This window comes from Galendromus occidentalis, unplaced genomic scaffold, assembly GCF_000255335.2.
Source record: "Galendromus occidentalis unplaced genomic scaffold, Mocc_1.1 scf7180000077446, whole genome shotgun sequence".
In the NCBI taxonomy this organism is placed as follows: Eukaryota; Metazoa; Arthropoda; class Arachnida; order Mesostigmata; family Phytoseiidae; genus Galendromus; species Galendromus occidentalis.
The window spans coordinates 670,674-697,665 of record NW_003805434.1 but is presented as its reverse complement, the minus strand read 5'-3'; the positions used below and the strand labels follow the sequence as shown (position 1 = coordinate 697,665).

Genomic DNA, 26,992 nt, shown 5'->3' with positions numbered 1-26,992 from the left:
ATCATCGCAGACGAGGGATACGAAAGTATAGAATTTTCTTCGTCACGCAAAAACTCGGTATGGCTGTTCAATTGGATTCAAAGCCCTCCCCCCCTCTTTCCAAGTAGCTTCCATCACCGCAGAACGGACTGACCCTTAATCATTCACGAGCGACACGCCCCCTCTTTGACTCTGCATTACACCACGAGCTGCATGAATAGCGTGCACCAGGTACACGCATGCACGCGATTTGCAAAATCTCCTCACTGCCCCTCTTGTTTGCCATTGTATTATATGTATGTACGTGCTTGCCGGGACTGAGAATCCTCCTTTCACGCAAATGGGAACACATCGACAGTCGGCGTCCTCGCGTATGTCGGTACGTGCAGAGAGCCTACGGCACAGAATACGTTGGCCTCAATTGCTCCATCAGTCGATGCCAGAACTACGGGGATGCGACCTAGAGACTCGACCATGTTTCGCGCTCGAGAAACCCTTAAATGTCGAAACAGACAGTGAGAGGGCTCATGAGTGCAATTTCCCGGAAAATGACCGTCGACCCATCGCGGCTCGCATATGGATGAGTTACGTTCGAACGGGGCAACCTTTTCGGACCTCTCGAAGGAATGAACTCGACATTTTCTCAGAAACGCCCTCGCTGCGCTTCTACCCAGTTGCTCGGGACAAGTTGTTAATGGTTTCTCCGGAGACGGAAGCTCCAGCTCCCGAACGATGAACTCGCTATAGCGACCGCATTCGCTCAGCGGAACACCAAACTGGTCGTCGCGTCTGATTTGAGTCTCTGCGAGTGGACCGAGAGACATTCAAAAATAGTATCCGTCAATCGATAGCGGCCGCTTGAGTGCGACGCCAGTCTCTCGAAAATTCTAGAAATAGCTTGGCTCTGCTCTTAGCACCTTCAGTTTTGGGCTGACTGAGTGAGAGTGCAACCAATCGAACTATGACACATTCATCTCGAGCGTACATAAACACACTGAGCGTTGCGTCATGCGTCTTTCTTCTTCTTGCGGTAACGTCATTCCGGTCACGGGGATTGTCCGCGTCTTAGCGTAAGCTAAACTACCGCTGATTGAGAGGCTTCGATCCAATGCTCGTTCCGTACTTCCTTCCTCTCGTAGAGATCGCAATGCGTGGAGCATTGCGCGCACGTCGCGACGAGACCGACGGAGGAAGATCGTTGTTGGAAAAAAACCGTCACGATTCGGAGCGACTCCCGTGACATGTGCCGGCTGTAATGCTTCGTCACGAATCGTCGATATGGATCGCCTCTCTTGAACATGCGGCGCAACACGGCATCCTCGCCCTTATTTCATGGCTATATAATGCCTGTTTCGAAGATGCCATCGAATAATATTGTCTTATCAATCGAAGGCGATGGCAATACAGGAGCTTGTGAAGCAGCTTCTAAAGGTTGGTTTTTATGTCGCCCGGAAGTTTTCGATGGTGGACCGGATCTGGGAAATGTGTCCATACTTCCGAGTTCCCCGCGGAGATACAGTACAGGACTCCCGCTGGTGCATTGTACCACCGCCGACCGAGTTCATGCCTTCCGAACTTTCCTCGGTCACCTCTCGACAACGACCAGGTGTTCTACCCCGCGGGATGACTCCTCGAAAATCACTTCCCGGCGCAATGCTGGAAATCGGGTGTTGGACTACGTCTTCAATACGTACCTTGTAGGAATGCCGGATCTGTGAATTGTACAACGGCGGCCTTTCATGGTGTTTCACTAATCGCTCTGATTCTATGTACATATTTCGTGGTCGCCGACCTGCGGTATGCTTCTCGTTTACGACGGGTCAGCTGGTGTGCTCACCGTAAACGAGTCGAACAAGTTCGTAACATCATTCATCGGAGTATGTTATGGCTATGATCAGGACCGGCATGAGAGTGACGTGATGAGCGGATTTTAGGTGAAGAAGCTAGACGCTTCAATATGGACCCGCTGGTTTAATGGGAATCGATTCGACCGAATTCCGGGCACTTTCTCTGGAATTTCTATCAATCAGTGCTGCAGGAGCTCCCTGGTCGGGGATGCGATTGTTGCTCGGATAGGACAAACGCTCTCTGCTATGCAGACAGATACGAGCCCCGTGAATTGCCGCTAGAACGATCGATCAGCTCGAAACTAATGGCCTCCTCTTGTCTTTCCAGCAAACAAATAATGCCAGTAGCGCGGCATTGATGTCCCAGGACATCCCTCAGGTTGTCGTCACACCATCGAAAGAGATCGACGAGAATAAAGAACGAGGTAACTGGTCGTCACAGTTTGAGTTTTTGTTGTCATGTCTCAGTTACGCCGTCGGTCTCGGCAACATATGGCGATTTCCCTATCTCTGCTACCGGAATGGAGGAGGTGAGTTCCCAGTCTCCATTTCGCTGTGCCTTAGGATTCAGACTCTGTCTTATCCAATGCCGGAAGACCCATGGGGGGATCACGGTCTCGGAAGCGTTTTCCGACAACACCGACTAATTTTTTTCCCGTCACGAACCTCTCGTGTCGCAGGTGCGTTCCTGATACCCTACTTTCTGATGCTCTTCTTCGTGGGTATTCCTCTCTTCTTCCTCGAGCTATCCTTCGGCCAGTATTCCAGCGAAGGACCTATCACGATATGGAAAATCTCACCGCTTTTCCAAGGTTTGTGCACAGATCGGCGCTGACGGCTTACAATGAGATTCTCGCACGGCTCGCCTTCGGAGACGCGGGGCTCATTGTTCTCGATTCTCTCCGATGTGCGAAATATCGATCCTCATCTCCGTATGAACTCCACAGGAATCGGGTACGCGATGTTTCTGATGTCAGCGCTCGTGGGCGTCTACTACAACATGATTCTTGCGTGGGCCATGTATTATCTATTGAGCTCAGTGAAGGCAATCTTCAGCGATCTCCCATGGAAAAGCTGCGATAACCCTTGGAACACCGAGATGTGCAAAAAGTGAGTACGGGTACGAAGCTCGCACCTGCCTCAAGTCATTCCATCACACCGGCGATTGTTTCCAACTGCCTAGGCATGGGTTTTCCTAGTCCTCTCAAGGTTGAGCTTTCACGAATAGTAAATGATTCTGGCCCGAGGCCATCAACGCAGAGGGGAAAATGCCGATTTTGCGTTTCTCGTAGTGTTGAAGCTTGTTGATCAGACGAGCCTAGATGGTCGAAAGAGATCTCTGTTGCTTCACAAACACGCATACTTAGGTGATGTCTTCACGACGACTATTCTCGGCGCGAGAGAAACTCTCAGCTCGGGCTCTGGAAATTGACAGCCACGATGAGCCCTCGTTTTTCCATCTTCAGGTTCGACATGACAAACTGCACGGCTCATAAGGGCGTGATGGACTCGAACTACACTTGTCATTACGAGAACAGCACCGAGGAATCGGAGTTCCTCCGAATCAAGGCTCTACGAATCGGATCCAAGTCGGCTAGTGACGAATATTTCCAGTAAGTCGTCGTAAGATACAGAATCGTGGAAGCCCGAAAGCGGATTACTGGTGCCTCTCCTCGATTAAGCGAGACATAACCGGATTTCTCCTCGGTCATTCCAGTAATTTCGTGTTGGAAATCACCGAGGGTCTCCACGACCTGGGGAACTACCGATGGGAACTTGTGATTTGTCTACTGCTATGTTGGATCATCGTTTTCTTCTGTCTCTCGCGAGGAGTGAAGACGATGGGGAAAGTCGTCTACTTCACCGCGATTTTCCCGTACTTCGTGCTGGTCATCCTGTTGATCCGAGGTCTCACTCTCCCCGGTGCCATGGATGGCATTATGTTCTATCTCACACCGCAATGGCACCGTTTGGCCGAAGTGCGAGTGTGGGCCGACGCTGCGATGCAGATATTCTTCAGTCTTTCCCCGTGCTGGGGAGGGCTGATCACTCTGGCCAGTTACAACAAGTTCCACAACAACTGTCTTAAGTGAGTTTGAGGAGTCACAACTTCTTTGAAAATTTCCTAGCGGACAACATTCCGTCGGTGTCGACTCGCGTGTAACGGGGAAATTGAAATCTCCAGGAGCCTTAATGTCCATCTCATTTCCAGGGATACCTTCTTCATTTGTTTCGGGAACTGCGGAACTTCATTTTTCGCCGGATTCGTCATTTTTTCGATCGTCGGATTCATGGCAAATAGTCTGAACGTCAAGGTCGCCGAGGTTGCCACCGAGGGAGCGGGACTCGCCTTCGTGGTGTATCCCGAAGCCGTTGCGAAGCTTCCCCTGGCACCGTTCTGGTCAATCCTCTTCTTCGTGATGCTGATGACCCTCGGCATGGGAACACAGTTCACCATTGTGGAGACGGTGTGCACCACCATAATCGACACCTGGCCCGAGAAATTACGTCACCGTAAAGCCCTTGTGCTCCTGTGCATCTGCGCCACGATGTGCTGTTTGGGCAGCATCATATGCATGGACGGTGGTATGTACGTACTTCAGCTCATGGACAACTACGTGGCCAGCTACTCCGCGTTGACCATCGGTCTCTCCGAAGTCATCGTTATCGGATGGGTGTACGGAGCCGACCGTTTCCTGGACGACATTAAGGTCATGCTGAAAGAATATCCCTACCCGAAGACCTACTGGAAGATCCTGTGGAAGTTCGTGGTTCCGACCTTGATTTTGGTGAGTAAAGACACGACCAGACACGAATCATATACACCCGCAATCGCAGTGGATTCGGAATGGGATTTCCCTCTCCACGGATGGATCTTGACGGGAGAAGGGCGGAGATTCCTCGGCAATTCTGCACAGGGAAAATGACTGAAATATGATTCTTGCAGCTCATCCTTGGCTTCTCGTTGGTCAAGTTGGAACCGACCAAATACGGTGATTATGTTTATCCAGCCTGGGCAACGGCACTGGGCTGGTCCATGTCCTTGTTCTCGATATCGGCGATTCCGGCTGTCATGATCTACAAACTGAGCGAAGCTCGCGGAGATTTCTGGACGGTGAGTACCCCCTCAGCGATTCCGCCCACGATTTCCCCTACGCGTCCCCCCGATAACTCGTCTGCTAGACTACAATCCCACTTCCATTCCTTCATTGCCCCCCGCCCTCTCTATGGTCTACCCCGTTCAGTACCATATACATATATTGTATGAGTTCTCGAAGTCGTCCGAGGCCGAATACGTCGAGCAAGATGATGTATTTGCGGTTTTGCGAACTCATTCGTGAATTTTCCGCAGAGGGTGAGCACATTGACTCAGCCGACAGCAGATTGGGGACCTAAACTCCAAATTCACCGAATCGAGGCTCACAGCCCCAAGCATACTGACTCTCAGGTATGGCGAATCGACGGCGTCCCAACGAATCCCAGAATTGACGATACTCCCTTTGTTTTATGACGTCTTCAGGTGCTCGGTCCTCTCGGCCAGACGTTCAATTCCGTATTTCACCCCCAGGTTCCACTTGCTCTTCCCAACTACAACCCTGACGGCGATCTTGATCTCGAACCAGACTTCCCAGTGTATTACAACAGCGCAAAGGCGAACGGGCAGAGTAACGTTTCCGACGATAACGGAGACAACGACAGCGGCAGCGAACACGGCATCTCATTGAATATCCCGCGCAGTCGCCAGACAGGGCTCTAAGAGATACCGCTGCCCTGGCTCGCAGTATCGGGATATCCCCATAGGATGTCGTCTGCGGGATAAGAAACATCGTCATTCGGCGGAACAAAGCCGCGACAAAGAATTCATGCTCCCCATGTGCCTGTTCCGCTTCCATTTCCTGCAAATGAGAAGCGAAGCAGCCGCAGCAGAAACAGCAAAAAAAAGATCAGCAGCAGCTTACGCATCTGGCAAGAGCTAGTGAGCGACATTGATAAGCTTTGGCAGAAAATTCGTCGAGTTCGCAGATGTTCGCTCAGTCGCGTCGGAGAAAAACACAATCCCGAAGTCCTCTAACATTGAGGCGCCATAAGGTTGCAATACACTTTCCCTCCGAGTCTGCGGGGGATCAGGAGTCTCAACGAGTAGAAGCATTCACGCCGTGACGCAGGAAGACACGACGAAGACGGAAGAATTGTGGTTCAGGGGTCTTGGATGTCTGGGATTATGAGACCGCTTCTTCCCTCCCGGATCCGCATCGGAGAGAGACGAAAAGATCCTGTTCGTCCTCGTAAGCGCAGAAAACGAATCGCCGCGGAAGACCAATCTACCGGGACAAGAACAACAATAAACACGGTTTCTCTACCGCAACATAACATCAGTGCCAACAACATTCGATCAACCGCTGCTCACTTTAGATAGACGATGGAACGCACGGATACACAGGCGAGCGGAGATTCGACTCAGGACTCCCGCAAATCGGGTGAACTCCCGAAACGGAAGGAAGCCTCGGCTCGGGCCGACCGGAGCACGGCTCAAGCGAAAATCCTGAAGGCAGCGTAATTGACACAGTGCCGTCGGCTGGCCTGAGCTGGATACTGTTTTCCTACGTCGATGCCGTCAGTGCAAAGAAATATATATGTAAGAGCTTCTGTTCAGCTCCCGACAGGGCCAAATTCGCCAACAAGTGCAACTCTAGACTTCAACTCCTCGCCACCGAAGAAGGAAAAGCGGGACGCTTCATCGAGCTGCGCATCCCGAATCAGCGCGCCGAGTCCCTCGTGGAATGACTCGCAGGATCGAAGAAAAGTCGAGCTCCTCGAGTCGTCATCAAACAGTCTTCTACGCGAGGTGGCGTCCGCCCACGCAACGTGGGCCGAAGCCTAGTTTTTGACGGCGCCGGTAGTGATCAAACGGGAAAGAGCTTTAAAGCACACGACGTTCACAGCAGCCTACCGCTGATTCGATTGTATTCAATGAACAGGCGAGGGCGAGTGCCTGTCCGATTGAGAGACCATTCTACTTGATTTCCCTAGAGAAGCAAACTGGGACTCCTTGGAACAAAACCGATTATTAGAAATATGTGTCTTGAGTCCACACAGTCTCATCCTTATCTCATGTTTCTCATCTAGCGACGGTCAACCGGCTTTCAAAGTCCTGATTCTCTCCGCTCAGCGAAGAAGAAGCGAAATTTCTGCAATTTGCCATTGCGCGAAAATCCGGAAACCGTCATATCGGAGGCCAAGTGCTTTGAGAGTTTGTCAGGCTGGAGCTATATCGCGTACCTTCGGAAAGGAAACTCACGTTATGTAGAATAGGCGAACCGGAATGAAGGAATTTCGTTTGTTTCTCAAGATTGAGAGTGTACAAAAAGACGTGTACATAAAGACAGTAATCAGGACCCCGAAAACTCGCTGATTTTCCCGGGCAGAGAGAGAGAAACCATGTTTAGGAGGAGCAAATTATTTTGTGATTGTTCGGCCAACGTATGAACGTGCATTCCACGTTTCGCAGGCTCCTCGTGGTGCTGGGCGAGGTCGGTTTCGGTTTAGAATCCTCCTCCCGTTCCTGGATGGATGACTTGGCCTCAAATGGGGGCTGCGTCACCCGGGAACAGCATTCGGGTCGGAGGCTCGTAGGGCCTTATCACAGAGAGGGAGCCTGCGCGTTGTTGAGCAATTTGAACTTGTTACGGCTACATTAGCCTCTGAGTGATACACGTTCTGAAGTGATTCTTGAGTCATTCTGGAAAAATTGAACTTCAATTATGCGTTTCAGTCAGCGGACGCGACCTTGCGTGTCAATGTCGGCTCGGAAACCTCCTCCTGCCGTTATCGGCTCATCGGAAATGAATCTTACTGGACGCTGGTTTTTAAACTCTGTTTTATACAATTCAGAATCGAACATATAGTGATATATTCGAGACTATAATTTAGAGACTATATATCGCGATCGTTGATTGAAACTAGCGACCTTGATGCGCGGACTAGACGAGTCTGAGGCATTTGTCAGTTCCACGATGAAAAAGCTCAAAGCCATCTCGCTTCGGACCATCGACGACGAGTCGACGTTACGAATCGTGTGGTTGCTTCCCAGGAAAACATGTAGTTCTCACAGATCATTGTAGTATTCAGTTTACCCTGTGATAGCTCTCATAATCTTCACATACATCAGAGAGTAATCTCCGGAGAGCGCGAGCGACGACGCAGGGAGGACCCGTTGATATTTGATATTAGATGTCGCAAAATTATTCACTGATTCACCTATCGAGCGTCTCCCGGTCCACTGACTCGCGTTCTTCGCGCTCCAAGCCTGATCATTGCACAGCTAAAATTGAATTCGATCCCGGTCCAGGGAGACCGAGCAAACTCCTGAACATCTGCGAATCAGACCGTGTATATAGTTATGTACGTTGTATCGAAATCAATATTGCGACGAGAGTCTATTGAAACAAACCAATGAAGAGAGATATAGAGAGTTTTTAGTTCATACGAATCGATTTACCGATTGAGTGAGTCGTACAAACCCTTAGCTAATTGATCGAAGCAAGTGAAGACCTTCTCCGAGATGAAGTTTCTTCCCAGCTCTCCCTCACGAGGAATTTCGGGAGCCCACCAGGGCACCAAAATATGTCTATCTGATCATGAGTTCTCTACACTACTGTCGCGAGTTAGAAATTCAGATGAATTCGAGAAAGTCTAGAACGCTAAGCACGCCACTCAAAATTTATCTCCGAGAGAAATCAACATCAAGAGAGATCTTTAGTGGAGGAGACGTGACCGAAGAAGAACAAATAAATGGAAATTCAAAATGTCGATGTCCCGTGTGACAGCAAACTTTGCTTGGTCTTTCTTGGTGTTTCGATCATCCGGGAGCTATGCGTCGCTTGTCGACGCAATTAGCAGCTCCAAGCTCCAGCCTCCCTCCTCGATTAGCGGTGAGGCTGCTTATTCTATGTGGCAGAGAAGAGCCGCGCGGTCCTGGTAAAGAGGAATCATCCCGATGTGCCGATGGGATGGATCGGCCTCTTCTTCGGTTACATCCGTAAAGGTGAGCGAAGCGTTTTCTACCTCGAAGACCTAGATGGGGCCCCGTCGGAAACTCTGCATCAAGGTCGTCGTCGGTGCGGCGCGCCAAGAATCGGCACACGAGTAGGTAGTCCCTTTCGAATGAATTCACCCATGGAGTTCATCGAACGAAAACTCTTCGCGATCATTTCCCGCAGAAAACAACGAATTTCTGTTGAGCCTGTGTGTAGCTACCTTCATGATATAATTCCATCTCGGCAAGTCTTCCCAATCGTCAAGCCGAGGCAATGAAGAACGTAAAATCCGCCTCCTCGCCGATGTCTGAGGTGTTCCGACATGAGAACCCCTTCTCATTTTCATCGGTCGCGAGGTCCATATCCTTAGCGCGACCGAAGTGGGCAAGTAAATTGGAATTCCTCCTGTCCGGGCTCAGCTACGCCGTAGGTCTTGGCAACATATGGAGGTAAAACCCGAAGTGGGGCGATCCCAAATGAACTCCTTCATCCCGAGATCAATATATGCCCGACAGTAGATTTCCGGGAAAGCTCCCGACTCGGATGTTCACGATCTGCGAAATTTCTCAGGTTCCCATACTTGTGCTACAACAATGGCGGCGGAGCATTCTTGATTCCTTACTTCACGATGCTCGTCTTGATCGGGATTCCGCTATATTTGTTCGAAACCGCGTTGGGCCAATTCGCTCAAGAGGGTCCCACATCTGTTTGGAGGATCTGTCCGCTGTTCAGAGGTAAATTGCTACATAATTGGATTGTGAATAGTCTTACGTGAAGGATGGCAAGCCTTTGGCTCTGTGACGTCCTCCGACATGTATCCTTGGAAAGCTCGCCCATACCGCACCTGAATTGGGAACGGCGTTCTAGACTAGCTTCGGAGCATTCGATCTCTCCTGCGGAAGATTCGGTGGATGATCGGAAATGAACGGAATCGATCATTGAGAGTTGAAGTTTGAATTCTCTCCATCAGGCATCGGCTGGGCCATGTTTTCGGTCTCGTTTCTGGTCGCGACGTACTATAACATCCTGATGGCGTACTCACTGAACTTTCTCATCTATTCGTTCCAGGGGCCACTCCCGTGGTCGCACTGCAACAATTCATGGAACTCGCCTAACTGCATGTAAGTGAATTCCAAAGACCGGCAGATTCGTCAAAGGATTACATACGAATCCATATCATTATTTGCTCTATAATGATCGGGAGATGTGAGATGTTCGACTGCAGCTCTCGATATTTCCTCCAGAACAATCCAATCGCAAAACTTGACCTCGAACGCGACGGACGCCCTCGCTCTCAAGTCCCCCCCTGAAGAGTTCTTCACGTGAGCTGCGATAGCCAACAAAGGAACTGATCTCGAAATAGAGCTCCGTGGTGTTGACTCATTCGTACAAGCTTCCGGCCCTCTTTCAGGAGATATATTCTAAACCAGAGCGATTCTATCGAAAATGTCGGTCCCGTCCGCGTGGAGACCGCGCTGTGCCTTCTGGTTTGTTGGGCGATGATCTACATGTGTCTTCTCAACGGAATTCAATCCTTGGGTGCGTCTGGAAGTTTCTGATTCTCCTCTCTCATTCTGGAAAAGGCTTCTCGTCGGACGTCAAACACGCGAACAATACTCCCGTTAAGAACGAACGGAGTGGTGACCATGGAATTTCTGCAGGCAAGGTCTCATACTTCACCGCTCTGTTCCCATACATCGTTCTAACAGTGTTCCTCGTGGAAGGGCTCAGCCTCCCTGGAGCGGCAGCCGGCATAGATTTCTACCTAAAACCCGACTGGGACACTTTGCTCACATTCCAAGTGAGATTTCCCGGCGAATTCTCCGAGCCCTGGAGTCCTCGAAGGGCGATCCAATCATGAGTTATTATTGCTTGTAATTCTAATCAATATCTCTGCAAGGTTTGGCTGAAAGCGGCGCAGCAAATCTTCTTCAGCTTGTCGCCGTGTTGGGGAGGAGTCATCGCGTTGGCTAGCTACAGTGATTTCCACAACAACTGCGTCCGAGACACGATGGTGATTGGGATAGGAAATTGCATAACATCGTTCTACGGTGGTTTCGCCATATTCTCCATCATTGGCCACATGGCTTCAGTAAAAGGTTCAGGTGCTTTCCGAAGTCATGAAATTCCGGTGCCGGATAATCTCGATCGCACGGCGCATCATGGACAAGCCTGTTGAGGGGCTCACGGATTTTCGTTCCAATCCAGGTGTTCCGGTAGCAGACGTCATCGATACCGGGGCTGGACTCGCTTTCATAGCCTACCCGGAGGCCATAACGAAGCTTCCGTTTCCTCAGATGTGGAGTGTATTGTTCTTCGTAATGTTGCTCAGCCTCGGATTCGGGACAATGGTTGGTATTCCCGCGTCCCAGACGACCCTCGTACATCCTCCGAAATATCCTACGCATCCTTTCCCAGCCCACGTATAGGGCTGACAATCTCCTCGCGGTTGAGGATTCGAGATCTTCTCCAACACGTTCTTCCTTGTAACTCAAGTTCACCATCGTCGAGAGTGTCGTGACATCTATCGTGGACGTCAAACCTAAGGTTCTAGCGTCGAGGAAGAAAATCATCCTTCTCGCGGTTTGTCTGGGCTACTTCTTGATTGGCTTGGTAATGTGTACCCGAGCAGGAATGTACATCGTACAGCTCTTGGATAATTTCGTAGCCGTCCTGTCATCGCTCGTTATCGGCTTGACCGAAGTTCTGGTAGTTTCTTACGTGTACGGTGAGTACATCTCAATTCCGATCTGGAATGACGGCAAGACCTGCGATTACGAGGCGCGACACGCAAACGGAGATTTCAATTGAAGCCATTTAGACGGAAACCTGCACCACCCCGCAGGAGCTGACAGATTCATCGGGAACATGCGCCAGATGCTTTCCGCCTATAGAGTGGCCTATGCGTATTGGAAATACATGTTCAAGTTCGTTGTCCCCGGCACCATAGCTGTAAGCCTCCGCTTCAACGAGATTCTCCCTCTTAGAAGCACGAAACCCCGATAATGAGCACCGGATGGCATGATTTCCGCGAAATCTGAAGAGGAGAAATTGGCGACTCCATTATGAATGACCAATGACATCGACGACGCTTCTAGGTTGTCTTGTGTGTCACCCTTTCTGAAGATGAGCCCACCTCGTACGGATCCTACGTATTTCCGTCTTGGACATCGTCAGTCGGCTATGGATTGAACTTCATTTCCGTCTCCCTGATTGTCTTGGGAGCGATCCTTCAACTGAGTTCGGAGAATGGAACTTTCACGGAAGTGAGCAGTGACTACCCTATGGATAATCATCAGGCGAAGAAGAAATTGCTCTGGATTCCAGAAATCACTCGAAATTCAGGAATGAGAATACTACTCCTTCTTTTGAAGAGGTTCAGGTCTGCTATAAAGGCGCGGAAGCTGAGAAGGAGGAAAGTACCCATTCTGATGGATTTCCCTAATGGGACGATCCCACAACGGAAGAAGGACCCGAACCTCGCCAGTGGTCGAAGCTCCGCAGAACGAGCTGCCGCGTTCCAAGGCCCCACACGACCGAACGCCGAGTCGACAACGACGGCGGGTGCCATAGAAGCCGGGGCGAAGCTCGCGCGCAGTACAGTCACCACGGACGGTACGGAGACGACTGCGGGGAAGATTGCGGCAAAGGCGACGTAGAAAAGTGGAGCAAGGGAGGCGTTGCGACCCCGAAGAGGGATCTCCGGAAAGAGCCTCCTCAACCAGAGAAATATCTAAAAAGAAGGAACGTCGTTGCGTTGGACTTGATACGTGTCTCGCTTTAGCTTTTATTTGTCTTACTCTGTTTTCTTTTCACTTTGTTCACGACGTACACTCACACGTTAAGGTATTTGTTTACAGTATATGTTGATGTCTCCCTCCAGAAGTTGGTTATATAGACATATGAGGCTCACTAGCGAGTTCTCGGAGGGTTGAGGTGAGAAAACCGTCATCTTTCTCGACGCCAGACCCATAGAAGAGGCTCGAGCGTATCGAGCTACAAAGGATTGGGAGGCGGCTTTCTTTCTCGGAGAAAGATTTTTTTTCGTTCGATCTTCATATCTTATCAACAGCTGTTTTGAATCATGTGGGTTTATCGTACTTGAACACTTCGTCATAATAAAACGTGTGCATTCACTTCGCTTTGTATGCAAGAAACTCTAGGCCAGGCTCTGTATGAGGACAAACGAGACGTTCCCCTCATGCTCCTGTCTGCTCTCAAGCCGTTCTTTCCGAACTCTTTCTTGTAGGTACTTGTATTCTCGCACACGTATCATCAGATGAATGTGGGTCAGCGGGATATTGGTTCGCCTCAGGAAGTGAATCGTGTTTCGCGAATCACAACGGCCGAAAATTCCGGCAAGGAGGCAACCCCAGATTGGATATCCAGCGGCCTCATCAACCTTCGGCTCACTCCCAGTCGTCGGAACCTCTTTCCGAGCGACGCTTAGGAAAATACGGAAAACGCGGGAGTAGAGCATACGATTAGACACGATTTCACAAATACACAGAGATCGTGATCCGAATGATAGGCTTCAGATGATGATGATGGGATTTGTTTGGTGTACAGAGTGGACTTTACATTCGCGAACAGTCTTAGCGTTTCGATTTCCTTCTTCTATGACCTAGAGTGAACCCGCCCGTCACCGACTGTACTATCTACGGAATTTATGTAAAAAATTGGTTCTCGGGATCGATTCGGAAGCGAACCACGAGCTCCATCAGGGGAATTGTATTTCCAGAACTATTCCCGAAATGGGAGAACGGTTCCGAAAAGAAATTTAAAAAGCTCAAGAGAATGATCCCCGGCGGAGCTCGTGACGGAAATCAGATGTTCTAAGCGTGAGGGGAGGGAATATTCTATGATGAATCCCAACGATTAGCGTTCGTGGGGATTAGACAGGGGCATTGAGCTTGTTCCGAAGTCATAATTTAACAGGATTTGGATGAGGTCATATGAAGTATTCACAGGTCATGCTCTCTACAGGGGACTGGCAGGCAGAAAACATAAAACATCCAGAAAAGAGTGACAGAAAGTGAATCCTTCAAACGACAGCTATATACACAAGAACTCCATCCTGACACATCGACATCGGCGGCCTGTGATGTACAGCGTCCGTTGAGGTAATCAAGGATAGAATATTGGTCTCGTCCGGGAACGAGATATATCCATGCATGTTCACATCCTTACGGTTAATGGTTTCCGCTATGAAATGATCGTAACACAAATCGAAGGAACAGGCCTTTTCAGTGACTCAGCTCAGAAGCGAACCAGCGAGCAGATCCCCTCGATGGAGATGACTTAGCGATGAATACATCTCAACGGGGGCTTCGCGCGGATTCCGGGACGAGCTGCTCTCACCACACGGGGAAATCATGGAATTCTTTTGAGAGCAAGCAGAAAATGCTGTTGCTGCTCTCGAAATTTGAAAGCATGCATGCGCAATAGTACTCACTCAATAATCGACATGCGGGACACGAGTGTACAGAGGGAATGGCTCGATCGAACCCTGTTCTGGGGCTCAAACGGGAGGGAGCCGTACTCGAGATGTGCTTTCACAGATATAATTCATAATTTTGCGGAGGAGGGGTGCTCCGAAGAATCGGCGCGTGGGGAACTTGCGGGCTCAGGCGGGAAAAGACTCGCAAAACGCCTCGAGTAAAGAATAATACCGAGACGCCCAGAAGGTTTTCGACCAATGAGGGGGCGATGACGGGATAAATCCGGGGGAATTCGCGTGCTTGTCCGCCTCAACACGCGCTTCGTTCCACTCACTCGATGGGTTTCACCGCGACGTCGATTCTTCAATTCAAAGGTTTCGAACGCAGGCATGTAGGATAGAGGAACCGATTGTTTGATTGACAAATACCGATTTTGTTTGCAGTTTATATACACAGAAAACAAAGTCCTCCATTCCGGGAACCATCGAGCTCGATCTCTGAGAGTCGGTGTGGGATTTGTACAGTGATTTGATGAGTGTTGTCGGGAGAATCTGATTCGAGCTCATTCCCTTGTCCCGATTCCCGTTCAGAGGGAAAACGCTCTCCGCATCTAGAGTTTCGGCATTCGAGATTGAATAGGACACGATGCGAGAAGAAAACACAAAGTTGCATCCATACGTTGAAACGATTTCCATTTGCGACCCCAAAGCAATCACAGTCGTCTATCCAGAACTCCGGCATGGCGGTAGTCGAGAAGCGAAAACGAGGAGGGAAAAACATTCGATTGGAGAAATAGGAGATATGAGAATTCTTGTCCGCTCGCTAGTTGGACGGGAATTGTGTGAGAGACAATGACTCCGAACAAAAACGTTCAGTCGAGCCTTCGTCATCGTCGACTTCGCGGACGTAGTGGTATGCTATCGGATCGGGAGTAGGTATCGTAGGTTAAAATCGACACGGAAAGAGAGGATTTCTGCCGAAGTTCTGAAGAAACACAAACGTATCCGAACTGTTTTGCGTCTGCCCCAAGCGTTGCTCGCTTCCGCCTTCTCACGAAACACGCGCCATGTCAGTTATGTACAAGGAGTCATAGAAAGATGGAAAAACCGTCATTTCACAGCTCGGATTTCGGGGTACGCGGCAAGTCGGACCTCCGTCAGGGGGCGAGTGGTCGGACTTCTCGACAGTATAGGGCGACATAGAGAAGAGATCCTGACCGTCTGACACACTCCACACCGCCAGGCTTAGGTCCGTGTGCCCGCCATACGCGTCTTTGTCGTGTACTGAGCACATACGCACTCACTTTCGAATCGAAATGATCGTCATCATCGGAGCGAGTCCGAATAGTGTAAATCATCACCATCATGCATACATTTACACACACACAGACACACATACAGGGTTCGAGGGTCATTTGCGCGAATAATATATATCCAGAAGTGATTACGAAGTGAGAGCGGCGTCGGCGGTGGCATCAGCAGCAGCGGAGCAGTCACCACCCACTCTTCCGATGCGGAATATCATCAATCAGTAGGGGGTCGTTTATCGAATTTGTTGTTGGAATCTTAGTGTAGGTTAAAGTGCAGTGGAGAGGCCGCGGAATCGTTTTTTCGCTTGCTCGCTCGCTTGCTTGCTGATTGGCTGAGTCTGTTCGATCGGTCGTTCACTCAGTCAGTTTAAAATCGGTTTCGGGGTCGGTTTTCATTTGTTTGTTTCCTTGCTGCTGGATTGGTCGGTCGGTCGGTCGGTCATTTATTCGGGGTCGGTCGGTCGCTCGATCAGAGTCATTCGATGCTCGCACCACTGAGCGAATCGATTCTGAACGGCGTCTTCTGCGGTTCTCATTGATGGGAAATCTGCAACTGAGCCACAAGCGGAATGTGGTCTGAGGGCACGCATTGATGCGGGTAACCGATGACTTTATGCTCGGCCAGCCAATCGCTATCCACGGGACCCAAGATAGCACTGCAGGAGAGGTGCTTTTTCGTGAAGAATATGTAGTCGATCATGCCTTGGAAATCGAACGTGTAGTTGGTATAGGGCATGTCGGTATCGGCGTAGGCCTGCTCCAGCACGAACGGATGAGTGTAAGCGTTTCCGACGAGCGGGCTGTTCTCTACCATGAGTTTCTTGAGGCAGGACCTGTATGAATTCAGATCCTTGAAATCCGGATGATCGCAGGCGATTCGACCGTTCCGCAGGAACTCGATTACGCCGGAGTCCGGTAACGAATTCAAGTCGCCCGTGAGAATCAGCGGAATATCCTCGCACTTCGATAGAGTTTTGCTCTTTTCGTGGATCGTTTGGAGCTCACGCATGAGCATCATCGTCTGGATCAGTTTCACGTCGCAGTATTCTGGATCCCAGTGAATGTGGGCGGTGCAGACAAGCAGTGGCTGTTCAGGGAATTTCTTCATCTGGAGCAGAACTGCCAGGGAGATGTTGTCTTTCGTCATGACCCGATTCAGCATATCGTCAGAACCCTCAGCGTTCGCCATGGCGAGCTGGTTGAACTCGACGAGATGTTTGTCGAGGACAGAGAATTTTGAAGTCTTGTAGAAAATGGCGCAGCCATCAACCCGCTTCCTTTCGGCTTCTCTCATCGATTTAGCACGAGACTTGGGGGAAAAAATTCCTTCCCAATCATCCTTCTTCAGTTCGGGCTCGAAGTAGTTGTAGAATTGATCCGTTTCTACTTCCTGCGAGAGAATAGAACGTGGAAGTTATGCCTACGGGCTTATATATCGCTCTTCGCCGCGTCTTGATCGGGGCGAGAACGAGGGGTGAGGGTCGAACGGCTGAGGGCGGTGATCTCGGCGAGGGGCGCGATATAAGGTGCTGGGTGACCGATGCGGCTCGATCATTAGGGGCAAGGGCAATTCCGATTTTCAGAATGGGAGTTAATTCGCATGCTCTCAGACTCGAAGGACGGCACTCAAGAATTCGGACGAGGGGACGAGAAACTCGAAGATGAACGAACTAACCTGCAACGTGATTATGTCCGCATCGCAGTTCTTTATCTCCAGCATGATGCCTTTCCTGCGGTTTTCCCAGCTCAGGGCCCACGAGGGGCAGTAGCCATACATATTTCGCGTGGCATACTTATCGCAGAGCACGTTGTAACACATGACTGACACTTGTGCCAGCGGCTGTAATCAGGCAGAATCGATCGTTATGAATCTTTCTCGCAGAACTTCATCTCAGGAGCGAACCTCGTCGAAACAAGCAAGAATATTTCACGAAATATCGATGGTCGGGGACATGATCGGAATCGGGACACCAGTCATCGATCGACTGTGTCAGTCAAATCGTCGCGAGTACTCACAGATTTCGCCGGCGGGCATTCGGGACCCTTTTGAACCCACTCCCGAGCGGGCGTCCCGCTGGCGATAGGCGGCAAGTTGTCCAGCAGATAGGTGAGGAGTTTCTGAGTTCCATTCAACTCCGAGTAGATCGACAAGATATCAGGCGAAAGTGGGTTTCCTTTCAAGCCTAGGAATCGAGGGTTCAGGGTTACTCATCGCTTATTTTGGATTCAAATCGATCGCATCTCCCCAGCGGAGCGTCGTCGCAGTGACGCGGTCCCAAGGTCTGCGTATACGATACGTCAATCCATGATCTCCCGCTGTTTACAACAGGATTTCAGCAACTCACCCAGCGTTGTCAGTTGGAAAAGACGGCCCAGCTCGTAGGGCAAACTATGAAGTAGATTGTTGTTTAAAAGTAGGTCCCTCAACTGCACGAGATCACCAAGTTCGTTCGGCAGTGAACGGAGTTTATTCGATGAAACATCAAGATACACCAAATGCACAAGTCGGCAGATGTCCACCGGCAAACGTTGTAGTCCATTGTCGTTAAGGTAAAGCGCGGTCAAATGGGTGAACTGCCAGAGCGATGGGGAAATATTCCTCACAAATCCCTGGGGAAGAGGAAGATCGATCAGAAACTTGAAGGACGGCCTTCCCCTCGAGGGAGATGCGGGAGGGGCGGAAGATTCCCAAGAAAGATCGATGCGACAGGACCCTCCCGACTCTCCCGCAGGCCCTGATATCTTCGATGAATCGGATACCAGCACTTCGATTGGAGGTTTGATAACCGGTTGGAGATTGGTACTACCTTTATTTCCAGCTCGGTCCACTTGCTCTTCTTGCCGGATTGAATGTCTTCGGCGTGCATGAAAGTGTGGTTTCTCCGCGGGTTTGGCGACTCATACTTGTTGTTATCGAGCTTATTGTCCTTGTCGCGGCCACCCAAGCTTCGGCCACCGACCCCGTAAGGTCGAGACATGCTTCGGTCGTCATGCACCACCTTGAATCGAGAAGACTGTCTTTTAGCGGAAGTTCATCGAAGATTTTCACGTGAAACGACTTCATATCGACGATTCTTGATGGTCACACCGCGTACTTCACGTTTATTGATGCGAAAACTGCTATAGCAAGTCCCGTTAAAGTAAAGTGCGTTATACATGATGATGATTACCCACAACCGGTCTCTACCACGGACCAAACGAAATGCCTTGTTTACAAGATTCACCCGACGACGACCTTGTCGCAAGACGTAACGTCGTCACGCTCGTTCGGGAAACGTCAGGTTTGCACGTTGGCACGCGAACACTGCGATAAGAAGAGCGGCACCGACGAACGATACGATCCACCAGTGATGAGCTAGGCCGAATTCCGCCGACGGGCCATTCGTAAGCCGGGATGAAGAGTAGTGAAAGAAAAGAATGACTCCCGCTCCTAACTGATGGTGTCCGTTCGAGACTTCTACTCCGACTCGCACACCGCATAGATTCGAGCCAAGTCTTCCGAGAAACAGGAATCGGCATCAAGTCCCCCCTTTCTGGCACCGAGGCTCCGCGACCCGCGTTTTTAGTTTTTACGTACAACACCATCAATACGGAGCCCGCCTCCCGAAAGAGCCCGGACCTGGAGTCTGTTCGATTCCGTTTCTCTCTATGGATCGCGGTGTTGATATTCCACAGCTACCAGAAGCCGACAATCCAAACGGTCAATGATACGGAACGCTCTCGCGGTAAGCATTGTCGGCCGCAAACGGAGGAACGGATGAATAGAGGGATGGGTCGATGAGTCGACAAGTCGGCGTGAGGAATCCCTGTACGCGAAAACTGAGGCTTACTGGTCGAGCTCTTATCGTGGTCGGGCGAGTACCTAGCGATCGCGCGCGCGAGACGGCGACCGGGCATGCCACTTGATCGGCTCATTCATCCGTTTGCCCCGACTGTGGTTATATAACCGCAGCAGACACACGAACTATTCTATCGTTTCCGGAACGGGTTGCGATAATGGAACGGCAACCTTCAGACTGGAAACAGCGCAGCGGCGGCATCCGCTGTGTTTTCACTGCACGTGCCGCCACTCGGCTCTCTCTTGATTTTCAATCCGTCGAAGCTGGCCGCGTCAAGCAATTTTTGGAGCCAAGGACCCCATGCAGAGTTGATATTGTGATCGTCACCATCGCCGCGACCGGAATAGAAATCCAACGGCTGGAAACCTAATAATTAGCGCGGAATTCTCCGTTGTCCTGCGCTCACATCGAAAATCAGCGCACGGCGATCGATTGGGAAAACTTGCCGTACATTATTTCGACTTGCGACGGCAGCTGGGAGAATCTTCCGAATCTCACAAGTTGGGAGCCTTCGATGCTGGGTGATTTGATGTCTTTTCTTGATGTGGCTTACAATCGCACTGCGTGAAAGTCTTCTCCTCGAAGCCGATCGACCTTGCAGAAAATAGTTGATCATCACAGCCAAAGCGACTCAACTAGAATTGTTTCGATCCGTCAGACATATGGTTCAACAAAAAACCAGACAGGAACTTTGGATATCCAAAGAACTACATCCTATCCGATCGGTTGCTCTGAACGATAGTTTTCGAATAAATCGAACAGAATCAAATCTTCAAGGGACCGGCACTAGTTCGGAAAAATATAAGACTCAGAGCTTGAGTAACACACCACATTGGCCGACACCGCTGCTGCTGTGTTCTTCGTTATTTTTTTATTCAAGTTTTTTTTTTTCGATTCAGGCGAAGTTTCCAATTCATCGAAGGAACAGGGTGTGTGAGTGGGAACGAACGTGCACGGTTATTTCCCCTAACTTAGGCGAAGGCCAGTATATTCGGAGCCGTTGAAGTCCACCACGTGCAGATAATCAGGATGTCGTTCCGAAATTCCCACGGCTATTACATCAGAAATTCGACAGAAGGTCACCCCAAGGATCGCATCGGCACTGAATCGTGTCCATGAGGTTTACGCGCCAGATTTGTTCTGCGCTGCTCAGAGTCCTCGATCCGAATCGTCCCGCTCACTCCAGGTTTCCGATTCATCGAAAGGGATTCGGAAATGAAGGGATCGTCTACTACGCAGGGAATGTTTGAAAACACGGGTTTTGACTGGGATAAAGCCTTCCCTTTATTGATCCCCGTCGATGTCTGTGTCAAGGGAGCGAAGACAGCTCAACCCGTCGACATCGCGGAATCGAATTAATCGTTCCCAGATCCAACCTACAAGCCAGTAAGCCCAAGAATCACCATTCGGTTACCGTCGCACCCGAAAGCCTAATTGTGAGGACGGATCATTGGATGAAACAGCGGAGACAAATGGAGCGAGGGAACTTTGGCCGGAGCACCAAGCAAAACAAGCCGTCGTTCACTGGGGCGCGTAGGCGTAAAGCATTCGCGCTGTTGGTGGGTCGGTCAGTCGGCAGATCTTTCGTTGGTTCCTCCTGTTCCACTTCGTCATCTGAAGGAGGCATATAGCTAATGTCTCCCAAGTTGAGCTCCGACTAACGAATCTGTCCCGAGAAATATTTTAGAGTTCGCCAAACACACGAATGTCTGCCGACAGATCCACAAGACGATCACACCTCTTGTGGGGAGTGGAAGGAAAGGCAGGGGGACGGATCTATCCATGCCACATCGTACGGAGGGACCATAGCGTTCTCCAGAAAGTCTGGATCTGTCGCGAGTGAAGCAACTCAATCATGACAAGAAATGTTCAGGATGTAACGACAACCGCACTTGTAAGCAGCGGGTAGTGGCAACACGAAAGACAACAAGACAGTCGAATTAATTCCGGGTCGCACAACGACTCCGATACCGATTACAGACGGGAACAACAAGGATAGCCCCCGCCGACAGCTTTTCATCTTGAACAACAAGCGGAGCGAAAGCATCGGCATTCGCGCCCGCAGAGTTAGAAACAGTTCTTCATTCCCTGTTTTTTTGTTAGTTCTATGAAGGGGGCTCACACTTACGAAGTTTCGGTTCCTCGTAGTAATAGGGCTCCTGCCATAATACTGGCTATGATGATATCCTCCTGTCGAGGACATGCCTTCACATGCAATCCACACTCAAGATGAAAACTCTATGTATCGCTAAGAATCCACGGTGGATACACTCTCCACATAGACGCTGCTCGCAAGCGATCACAACAAGAAACCAGCACCGGCTTGGATCGATCCTCGAATCGATCCTGTTCCTGCAAATGTTCTCATGAGCTTTCGGTTCCTGGTTCTTTGTTTCTTCCCTGCAGAGCTAATCGTCCACGGTTCTCAACCACTTCGAATTCGAATACGGTTTCGGTTCACGCGCGACGGTTGAAATCTATCATTATCCGATCGGTTTTTGGTTCGCTCGAGATGATACGCCGCACGGCAGGGTCTTCCAACCGGAGATCCATCCTATCGCATTCTGAGAGCTCCTCGGCGAACATTCTCGCAAGGGACCTTCCCCTCGCGTAGCGTATGCCGCTGGAAGGTTCGTGAGGGAGGACAGTCAGAGGCTACACAGGACGTGAGTGATCTCCTACGTGAGGAACTCCTCAACCAAGCGATTCGAGGGAGGAGGTTTGCGACAAATGCACGAGACCGACGCGAAGGGAAACACCGCACTGTCGACGAACCACCGAAAGGATAACCGGTAGCGTGGACAGAAGCGCGGCGCGTCGCTCATACCGTTGGCGAACGAACGAGCGCTAAGGGTGGGAAAGAGTCTCTCTCCTTGCGGCAGCAGCGGTGGCGGCTGCAATGGCGCGCAGCGTTCGGTACGGGGAAGGAGACCATTTCGCAACAAACACCCCGAATCTCAGTTGAATCTCGAAACGACGGCTACGCAAAGGACAGGAAAACCTTCGCGGCGGGCGATGAAACGCGCTACGACATCTTCAACAACAATACGTCGTATTCAAGGGAGCGGAACGAACTCCTTTTGCGCATTAATAATCTCATATACAGCTTGCACACTGAGTGCGTCCGAGATGTTCTACTGAACTGAAATCAGATGCACCGTCGAGCTGATTGGAATCAAATCTCAGAAGAAAAAACAGCTCTGTTATTTTCTTCCGGAACCAGAAGACTTTGAACGGAAAGCAAATAAGACCTTACAGAAGCTCCTGAGGAGCTCCCGTAGCGCCCCATGCGTTTCTACAAGACTTTCTCCCCAGAATCCAAGATTTTCTTCTCCGACTCTCGCTGAATTTATATTCCGAGAAATATTCGGGATACCATGTATGTCCATGGCGGCTCCCGTGAGTGATTCCCAGTTTTTTCTACTCGGCGAGCTCCCATTGATATCAGGACTGCAGGAGTGCAGTCGGACACGAGCACAATACTGTTCCAGAAGGGGAATTTCCCACGATAGCCCGCGAATGACTCTCCGGACGGGATTCTCTAGTTTACAGCTTCCCTCTCGTTTCCCCGTCCCGACGCACACAATTAAACGCGACTTCGCTTAGAGACTATAATCTTATACCTCCTATCGAGATATATGATCGCGAGCAACCCCATGGTAACCAATCCGCCAATCCAGATAGGGGAGCCGCAGACCTTGTCTCGATTTCGGAGTCGATTAAAGGTCAGCGACCCGATCCCACGAAATATCTTGTTTACGTTTCTTGCTTCGAATCATCGAGAGGATTCGAAATCCCGAGCTTGACCTACGCCGCCGAGAGAGCCAACGCGCTCACGAATCCGTCGCTCCCACCCTCCTCGATTTCCGCCGTTTTCCACTATCATATACGATTTCCCATCCTATGAATCGAATCTCCGGAAGCTAGTTCTCGCCGATGATTATTATGACGGTCAAAGCGAAGAAGAGGGATTGAGAGGCATTGCCTGCGCTCCTTTCCAACCGAGTCAGCGACCATCATTTCCTCGCAATGCGAATACAGCGCATTAAGACCGGGAAAGCTCCTGCACTCTGCGGGCGACACAGATCCTTCGAGGACCTTCCTCCGAATGAGAATCGACCGCAACCTCGAAAGTTCCAGATATGCCAATTCACTACCCGCGGTGACTTTGGGAATTCCCTCGGTCTGGAATGAGCGAACTCAATATTCGAGGATTCAGCGTCACTTGCTCATCGGTATCAGAAAAATGATGCCGACGCGGCGCGTCTCCAGAAGCTCGGGTCGACGCCCGATCGCTTCGCACCTGCTCCAAGGATCAGCTGTTTGTCGATGCGGAATTTCCGACGGCAGCGTAATCTGAAGATGATGAAGATTCGATCACGAGAGCATTGAATCGCAAACGATTCTGTCCACAGCGGCGGAGTTCTTGATTTTTGCGTAACATGTTTTCGACGTTCAAGCACACCGCCGCACCAATGGGAGAGAGACCTTCAAATTCAAAGTCGAAGTCTCGACTTCGGAGGACTCGCGACGAGCTGGAAATGCCGCGTGTGAATCAGTGGTGCAAGCCGAAAGTACAAAGAGTCCATCCATCGCTCGTCAGAGGAGAAATCAAGCAGAATGATCTGAGCCGCATGACGCTAGCTTGTCATCCTTAGACAAATAAGATCGCGGATTTACTGCCGGAATCAGTTCCGCTAGTAGCTCGTGGCGCAACTTTCTCCGGTAGGAGCTGTTTGTTCCCATGTCTATCAATAAGGAGAGACCCCCTTCCATCTGCACTGTCCGAGACCTCTCATCACTACGCAGAATACGGAACAATTCGGAACTGCGGAGAGATTTCTCTCGAAATCATGCGCCGCCGACACAGATGAACCCTCAATGGGGGGACGCGCGGAAGGGTGTCGGCGAGCTGCGATATGGTCCCTGTTCTCTGCATGCCGGCAATGCTTAGCTCCGAGTCCGCTACGGAGCCCACCCTGCGACTTCATCAGTGCAGAGGCTCCGAGAGCAATAAGGAATCCAAATCACAAGCTCGAGTGAGTAGCAGCTAAAGCGCTACGGACATTTTCCTACATGTTTCTACAGCTGGCACTCCTCGAGCCGCACTGCTAGAGCGGCGTTCCCTCGACGAGAGAGCACCGCAAGCATATCCGAGCAGGCTGATGGTTCGCCATTCTAAAATATTTCGCCATCGTTCTACGGACAGGCAGAAACATTTTCAGCCTTCTCAACATGAGATAATAATCCATATATGTAGTCTCCGCTGCGGAAGTTGTAATGGAGAGCAGCCTATACGGCAGAGGAGCTCTCGACCGACACGCGAAGGCTGCCGGGCGAGGGTTCTTTGATGTTCGATGTTTATTACAGAAGTCGATCCCGATCAGAACCGCAGTTCGTTTTATTTGCGAACACCGAGAGTGGTCTCCGCGGACTATGAGACCCGGGACGAGCACCCCGATAGTGACTCGATTGAAACAATGGGCTCTCCGGAACCGTAGTCGGACGATCTAATCCGGTCGGTCGATTCATAAGGCGAGTTCCGACACATGATACCCCCCCCATTCGCGTCTCCCGGCGTTTGGTGAGACTTTCTTCCCGCTAACCCTCGCGCATCGAATAGTCCGGTTGAAAGTATCGAAAGTTACTGCACGGGGTTTGAACCGAAATTCATCCCTACGGGGATCACCAACGGAAAGCTGTCGCACCGGTCGGAAGACTGCCCGGGATCAGACAGGTAGCGATAGAAATGAGTGGTGGCGCGGTAGCCGCTCAATATCCATTTCCTTCTACACCGCTAGGGTCTAGCGATCACAGGGCGAATTGTTGTCACCATTGCCAGTAAGGTTACTGTTCGGTGGAGTTAATGGCGTTATCCGTGTTCGACGCATTGTCGTGGAAACTTTCGCAGATTTTTAAGGCTCGTCTTGCCTCCACAAGGGCAAAATAGAATACACTATTTGTAGACGGGAGTCGTTCACGCGTACCCCCTTCGCTTCGGCCGATAACAGTTCACCGATTCTTCGTATAGGTACAAAAGATGGCCACGTGATTTGGACTAGAACGAGTTCCGGAGTCGATCGTCGAAATACAAACAAGGAAGCGTTTTTTTTGGCCGAAAAACTTCCGGAATATCTGGTCGTCAAGACCATCGTAATGATTGTTGCGAATACGGTAAGATATGTTCCGAAAAAGACCTCAGTCGATTAGAGAAGGACAGAGGCTCCTGAATACGCTCATGGAAGCCAGTCGAGCCGAGCCGACAAGTCGTGTCGCGATTCCAGATGCACAGCAGAATAGGCGCGTAGCCGACGTCAGATCAGCCAGATCTATTTTCTGGATTATGGAATGGATTTGGAGCACAGCTGATGTTAGGAATTGCGTTCGGCGTACCTTCCACGAGTTTAGAATTTCCGAGCAGAGAGTGCGACTATAGCAATCATTGTTTCGTGGAGAAACATCGATAGAGTATATCCGGCACCGATTTCCCTCGATAACTGAAAATTATCAGCCACTCAGCTTCGATCGCAATGCGAGCCTACCGCTTCCGTCCAGAGAAGAGTTTTGGGCACTAACAAACCTCGGTCTGCCCCCAAGGACCAGAGTTTTCTCGGCAGCGGGGAATTTGAGCTCGTGGAAATGAGTGACGGCACAAAATGGGAGTTATTCGTAGGAATGGTGCAACTATGTCAGTGAGGCCGAAACCTACATGTGTCAAGCTGTGTTGCCTATCTCTCGACAATGTCATCGGGTTTTCAGATCGGCGCTCACGAGCCTGATACCATGATGCGTTTCGGGAATATGCAGCTGGGCCAACGTGGATTCAGCCAGACTGAAATTGGGAATATTCTCAATTTCCAGCGCTTTTCCGAGTTCGCAGGAGGGCTGAGACCCAGGGATGTATGTAGATCGCGAGACAGTCGTTTCCGGGCAACGAATTTATCAACGCATTGAAATCGGTCAAATTGTGAATGGAACACGATGTCAGGACGTAAACACCGGCCATCTGTACTCAGGGTGACGAGGGAAACAAATGGCCGCGAGCGCTATAACTGACGTGTGTTGAAAGAACTCACTGAGCCAGTCCCAAAAAGCACCTGAGAGGAACCAAGAATTTCTGACGCTCTCGACGAGCACTATTTTAAGCATTCAGATCTATTAGCTGTCGGCATCACATATTTACGTTGGAGTCCTTCCGACAGACATTAATGGATGTTCCGCGACCCGCGCGGAACCAAACGAGATCTGTCTGTGTCCGGAAGCTCTGAAAAATCTCGTTCTCTGGAGACCACGAGATTCTCAGCTGACCGGACTGCTCATGTCTGTTGGCGAGCAATCCCCATGCGTGCATCACAATCTATTCTATCAGATCTCGTCGTTCGCGGTCTTACGATGGGATCCCGAGATTTCCTCCTTGTATCATATCTCTAGGAGAAATGGTCTCTGTGAAATCATAGCGATCCGCGGCGTACTGCACGCTTCGATGCCGAACGTCTAGCAAGCACGAATCCTCCCGCTTACCTTTGTCTCGTTGGGAGTC

General features: G+C 50.4%; 3 protein-coding genes across 3 annotated transcripts; 2 read left to right on the top strand and 1 right to left on the bottom strand.

Moving 5' to 3' along the window:
• The first annotated feature begins 2,157 nt into the window (after positions 1-2,157).
• On the top strand, positions 2,158-5,821 carry LOC100897449 (sodium-dependent proline transporter). Its single transcript, XM_029111502.1, has 9 exons — positions 2,158-2,356; positions 2,507-2,638; positions 2,774-2,936; positions 3,293-3,439; positions 3,544-3,915; positions 4,039-4,615; positions 4,774-4,941; positions 5,179-5,274; positions 5,395-5,821. The coding sequence occupies exons 1-9, from the start codon at positions 2,185-2,187 to the stop codon at positions 5,581-5,583; spliced, it is 2,016 nt and encodes a 671-aa protein (XP_028967335.1). The 5' UTR covers positions 2,158-2,184; the 3' UTR covers positions 5,584-5,821.
• A 3,315-nt stretch (positions 5,822-9,136) lies between these two features.
• On the top strand, positions 9,137-12,522 carry LOC100897305 (sodium- and chloride-dependent glycine transporter 1). Its single transcript, XM_018639579.1, has 12 exons — positions 9,137-9,312; positions 9,434-9,597; positions 9,834-9,984; positions 10,108-10,185; positions 10,275-10,402; positions 10,525-10,664; positions 10,764-10,962; positions 11,072-11,214; positions 11,360-11,591; positions 11,709-11,815; positions 11,962-12,129; positions 12,238-12,522. Exons 1-12 carry the CDS (start codon positions 9,137-9,139, stop codon positions 12,520-12,522), a joined length of 1,971 nt encoding a protein of 656 aa, XP_018495095.1.
• Positions 12,523-15,832: 3,310 nt separating this feature from the next.
• On the bottom strand, positions 15,833-18,771 carry twin (CCR4-NOT transcription complex subunit 6-like twin). The gene is made up of 6 exons (XM_003743482.2): positions 18,709-18,771; positions 18,421-18,612; positions 17,959-18,223; positions 17,630-17,796; positions 17,289-17,453; positions 15,833-17,003 (listed from the first exon to the last, which is right to left on the bottom strand). Exons 1-6 carry the CDS (start codon positions 18,769-18,771, stop codon positions 16,146-16,148), a joined length of 1,710 nt encoding a protein of 569 aa, XP_003743530.1. The 3' UTR covers positions 15,833-16,145.
• Positions 18,772-26,992: the final 8,221 nt, after the last annotated feature.